The sequence below is a fragment of the Cibotium barometz genome, chromosome 27 (genome assembly GCF_041138505.1).
Source record: "Cibotium barometz isolate CiBa-2024 chromosome 27, ASM4113850v1, whole genome shotgun sequence".
Classification (NCBI taxonomy): domain Eukaryota; kingdom Viridiplantae; phylum Streptophyta; class Polypodiopsida; order Cyatheales; family Cibotiaceae; genus Cibotium; species Cibotium barometz.
This window is the reverse complement of record NC_141072.1, coordinates 32,993,464-32,999,226: the sequence shown is the minus strand read 5'-3', so window position 1 is coordinate 32,999,226 and position 5,763 is coordinate 32,993,464. Positions and strand designations below refer to the sequence as shown.

At 43.8% G+C, this 5,763-nt stretch overlaps 1 protein-coding gene across 1 annotated transcript; it reads left to right on the top strand.

Annotated features, from left to right (window-relative positions):
* The first annotated feature begins 2,555 nt into the window (after positions 1–2,555).
* LOC147623304 (receptor homology region, transmembrane domain- and RING domain-containing protein 5-like) lies at positions 2,556–5,463 on the top strand. The gene is made up of 4 exons (XM_086821416.1): positions 2,556–2,947; positions 3,923–4,156; positions 4,276–4,677; positions 4,767–5,463. Exons 1-4 carry the CDS (start codon positions 2,812–2,814, stop codon positions 5,327–5,329), a joined length of 1,335 nt encoding a protein of 444 aa, XP_086677542.1. The 5' UTR covers positions 2,556–2,811; the 3' UTR covers positions 5,330–5,463.
* The last annotated feature ends 300 nt before the right edge of the window (positions 5,464–5,763 follow it).

The window sequence follows — 5,763 nt, the reverse complement described above, 5'->3', positions numbered from 1 at the left end:
TCGATGCCTTACCTATACAGGATGGCCTCTACGGGCCTCACCTCATCCAGTAGCTACTTGAGGTTATGAACATCCGACCACTTCTATAGGACTATTCACTGTGTCCTTGTGACTCATACAAGATTTCCATCTCGAAATTATCCACATCCATGTTTGTACGGAGAGCATCGTCTCCATACTTCTCCTCATTAAGGAGATCGTCCTGGGTGGGGTCGTTCATCAACCTCTCTAGCCACCACTACAAACTTGCGGTAGTTCTAACGCTGTGCCATCCATCACTATGGATGGACTCAATAGACAAGGTCTGTGGAAAGGGATCCATTGGCTTACGCGAATCGACGGGCGGGCAAATCGTGTCAATCTGGTGGGCTACTGTAGCTTGGCACATACACCCAAGCTTGGCTTGTGTGAGAGGCTGGAAATAGGAGACAAGAGCCTAGAAAATCTACCCGAAGTCCCTATTGGCGGACTACCCCCACTAAATGTCATTTTCAGGGTTTTTTAATCTATAATTACTTTTTTTGAATTTTGAATATATGAAAATAGATATTTAAAGCAAAGATAAATAAATAAAGAAATGTAAGGGCTAGAATTGGAACTAGCTACCCGGTCTCTAGGTGTGCCGGCCAAGTCAAAGTAGCGCTCTATGGGCGGGTGATGACTTATTAGCGATGACCTCTAGGTATCCCATGATGGCAATCGATGTGGCGTAACATAACTACGTGTGTCGAGGGCGCAATACGGCGGCATACTACGGTGGCGCAATGCGATGGCACAAGGCGCTACTCGTGGCAACAACGATGCTAGAGAGAGAAAAGAAAGATTGGCTGTTCCATCTCCCCTCATGCTGCTACCCACAAATGAAGGAAGAGAGAGAGGTTTTGATTTGCTACTCCACCTCCCCTCTTGTTGCCCCCTCAAGCAAATATGAGAGAGAGAGAGAGAGAGAGAGAGAGAGAGAGAGAGAGAGAGAGAGAGAGAGAGAGAGAGAGATGTAATGTGCCTTCCTTGCTTGCTGCTCTCTAAAAGGCAAGAGAGAGAGAGAGAGAGAGAGAGCACTGCTAGGCTGAACCAGAAAGCCCTCACCTTTCTTGGTGGCTGTGTGTACACAAAGACTTGCTGGTTGCACCAACGAGAGAGATGCGTTGTTGCACACGCCAAAGAGAGAGAGTGTGTTGTAGAGGGAGATGGCGTGGCTCATGAGAGAGAGAGTTGTTTCCCTTTGGCACTACTGCCCACACCAAAGAGAGAGAGAGAGAGAGAGTGTTGTAGAGGGTTGTTCCATCTATTTACCCTACCACACTTAAACGCACCCTTAAAATGCTCTAACTTCGTAATAACTAGCTCCACCTTTCTCTGACTAGCTTCAGCTTCGTAACTAGCTCCAACTTCATAGCTCTAACACATTATTACACTACCTATAGCACTGCTCTCTCCCATGTTGTTTGTTACCCCACGATATTTTTTTTTGGAGATTAGTGTTGCACCCTTAAAATGCTCCAACTTCATAACTAGCTCCAACTAGCTCTGACACATTATTACACTACCTACTGCTAGATCTAAGCACTAGTGATTTTCATTTAGTTCACATGCATCTTCATCGACTTGTGGGTTTGTTTGCTCTATGTTAGTAGGCATAAGATTTTCCTTACGACGACTATTGCATTATTCTCATATATATCCTCAATTAAAGGGTTGACCACATATCTATATATCGTTCACATCTTACATTCTACTAAAGCTCACACATCTTCAAACACACATTCACACATGTACACACATATACATAAGGGTGCATTCTTATGCATCTTACATTCTACTAAAGCTCACACATCTTTAAACACACACTCACACATGTACAAGAAGGGTGCATTCTTATGCATAGTGAATAAAACTATGCCAAACCATGCCTTGTACATTCTAATAAACAACTAGAGTCTTTCGTGATGAATATAGCATGCCTCTTGCCTTGCTTATTTTAAGTGTACTTGGCACAATAGAGAGAAAAACGTGGAATAAATGTACAAAGACCAACATGACACGGTGTTGCCTATCGACTCCATCAAAGGGTCGAGTAGAACTACACCTTCGACTCCATTAGAGGGTTGAGTGGAAGTACATGAGTGGGACTACACCATTGACTCCATCAGAGGGTCGAGTGGAACTACACCTTTGGCCTCAATTAACCAAGTTCTACATTAGGGCTAAGTTGGTGAGAGAAGGTTTTTGATAGTAGTGTGTGAATGATAAGAGAAGAGCGCTTTCACATGGGCAGCAGTCTAGAGGCCGACACCGTGGAGCGTTATGGAGCCCCTTGGAAAGTGGGGGTCCATGTTGATGTGATTGTTTTAGCGTCCATATTTAAGGTGGTGTAGGGGCCTTTAAGCGCATCACGGTAGCCCGTGGGAATAGCCTCTTGAAGTGGAAACCAGGATAAGGGGTTTTAATTATAGCAATGCTAGATCTGAGCCGTACAAGTGGAGAGGTTGACAATTAGACATGTGGCAAGAGGATTCATTGTGTCCACGTGGGTAGAGCAGGAATGCTTTTCTTAGGGCTCATCATCTGACAATAATTTTTTAATGCTTGTTCTCTGACATTCTAATGACGTCAAAGTGCAAGGGTAACATGGCGTTGGGGTTAGGGTTATGGTTAGGATTAGGATTAGTTACACAGACTTTGGGTTAGGTTAACAGAATTTTTGCGTTTGAGTTAGTGTTGAGGCTGAGTTAGGGTTAGGGCTGTACAGGGTTCGGGTTGCAAAATTTGATCTAAGGTTAGGGTTTCTGGGGTCAGGTGCTCTGTTTTTTCATGGCGGTGGCGGGCAAATGCTCGACTTGTGAACTGCTTTTTCTGATTTTATGTGTGCTGTTGCCATCGGAGGCCGCCGTGATCATCACCAAAGACAACAATTCTCTGATCTTCGAATCAACAGACGCCAGCTTCAGTAAGAGAGATTTTGCCCAATCTTTCTGTTCTTCTCAAGCTGTATTTAGTTATCCTAATTGAACCCGAAATCTGAGTCCATGGTAAGCCTGTGTTGTGGGCAATATCACTTCAGCATCAGACATCAACATGAGATTGAGCTTAACATAATTTTTTGTGCGCACAGTCAACTTTCTTTGGTGTTTGCCTTTGCCCATTGCACCATAACCATAGCTCTGCGCCCACGCAACTTTCTTTGGTGTTTACCTTTGCCCATTGCACCATAACCATAGCTCAGTTTTCATGGACCCTATATTCAATTTCATTTTTCAAATTATGTGTGTGCTCTCCATCCACTAGAAGGATGCAGCTTCTTTCGTTACACATGTGCTTGCCGCCCATCAATGCTTTACAACATCGGCCGGTGGGGTTCCCTGGTTGTTGTTTCACAAACACAGTAATTGGACATCTTCGCCGCAGGACAGTAGTGGCTTCACAGTCTGCACTCCTGTCTCTTGTGTAGCCAAAACTGCCCATCCAAGATAATAACATTCTACAGTGAATGATGGCTGCTTAGATGGGTGCTACATAGTGTTCATCCAACGATGGTTTATTGCGCGTGACCATGCTCAGCGTCTTCGTTATTTCCACCTCAAAGTTGTAATGGGTATTTTCTTCTCCTCCACTCCTACGGGGCTTTTAATGCAGCATAGTGCCCCCCATTGGTTGAGATCTGCCTACCTTTTGGTTTGAGATCTTCCTTTGTATGATTTTATCTTACGTAATAGAAGCCTCTTTTCTGAAAAAAGCTGGCCCTAAGTCTCAACAACGGGTTGCCAAAGCTTACATGAGTTCATGCAAAGGCTTAACTGGTTGCCATTCTGCTTTGGTTAAATGTATGTTCCTTGAAGGACCGATATTGCTCACATTGACAAATGCAGTGGCGCGCAGTTCTATTCCAAAATCTCATCTGTGCTTTGCGAATTTGCATGTGTAGCCCCAAGGGTTCCAAGCACCGGCATCTGTGGGATCCTTATCTCTGGAAATCCACTTGATGCGTGCACTCCTCTCAGCAGTGAGGTGGCAGCTTGCAATGACTGCTCATGTTCACAATTCGTCCTGGTGTCACGTGGGGATTGCTCTTTTGATACAAAAGTTCGCCATGCACAGGATGCAGGTTTTAGTGCTGTTATTGTTGCTGATGATGTGGGAAACGCAGAGCTTGTCACTAGTAAGTGGAAAATAGTTAAGTATGCCATTAGAAAGGTTTTCAAAATAAGCCCTTAGCTGATATACCTATAGACATTGTGTATTGTAACATCTAGCTAATTTTAATGTCTTTTGTGTCAGTGGCTGGTAACAAAAGGGGCATTACAATACCAGCAGTATTTATTTCAAAAGTAGCTGGGAATGTGCTTTCACAGTACACGAATGACACACATGCAGGCTGCTGGATTTTTCCAGCTTATGAGAAGATTGCTTGGCTAGTCATGGTTATATCCTTCATCTCCCTGCTTGCTATCACGGCAATCTTTGCAGTATGTTTCCTGATACGGCAACAACGGAGTCGACAAATTCAGAGTCGGAGACCAAAAGAGTCGAATGGCATCAGTTATCAAGTTGTAAAATCTATGCCGAGTGCTGTATATCAATGCAAGAATAATGATAGCAGTGAAGCATCTGACACATGTGCCATCTGCTTGGAGGACTACGTGGATGGTGCAAAGATGCGAATACTTCCATGCAATCATAGTAAGTGGGTGCAATGATAGCTTAAGTTTTGTTTGAATGAATGGAACCTTCGACCACCTGAGTTAAGGGTATTTTTCTCTCTTCTGCAGGGTTCCATTGCTCATGTATAGATGCGTGGCTCATTAACTGGCGAGCTTTTTGTCCTATATGCAAACAGCATGTTGTAAAGGCCAGTTCACCACCTTCAGAACGATCACCATTATTGAATCCCAACAACTCCCAGCAGCAGGTTGCCACATTTGTAGATGAAGGTGCACTGGCGCTAACTACACGAGAGACTCGTGTGAACGGATTTGATTCAAATTCTGCATCCTTGCAGCGAGATGAACCTTGCCGGTTTTCCTTCAATCAGCTGCCTTCAAGGTCCAGTGTGACACCCATTGGAATTACGTGTGTGTCTAGACATATGTCTCTTCAATCCTTGGGCATCCGAGGGTCACCCAGGCAACCTGTTCATGAATCTGTAGAGGCTTTTCGTGCGTCTCCGTATTTTACTCCCCCATCTTTCTTTCACAACTCGGCCCCGAATGTGCTTGCCCCCTTAGAGTCTTCATCTAGCGACTTCCATTACACTGCTACTAACTATGGCTCTTTACCGGAATCTCCTTTGTGTGAATCACCTCAAAATGGAGGTCAGTCACAACTTCAGTAGGGGGAGCCCTTGTGTACATACTAAAATGGAGCTTTGCTCATCATTGCTGTCAATGTCTGTATACATCACTGAATCTAAAGAGAGCAATGAACCCAACACATTCAGGTTTTTTTGAAAGAGGTTCAACAATTTCATATCTATATTAGGTCCTTTTTTCCCCTTTTTTGGAGGCTGTACATTAGATAATAGACATTAACCTTTTGAAAATTTGAGAGGGCAATCATCTTCAGGATGTGAGAGGATTAAATGAGGGAGCTCACCTATGCTGGGTTCTGGAAGGTCTTCCATATCATGCTGTTATCTCAAGCTTCACTGAAGAAAGTGTAGCACACTGTATATATTTTTTTGTACCTTTTTTTCATTTTATGTAATGAAGTTGATATGGGATTTGACATGTTTATGTTGTGATCGAAACGGCACCTTGTTGAACCTTT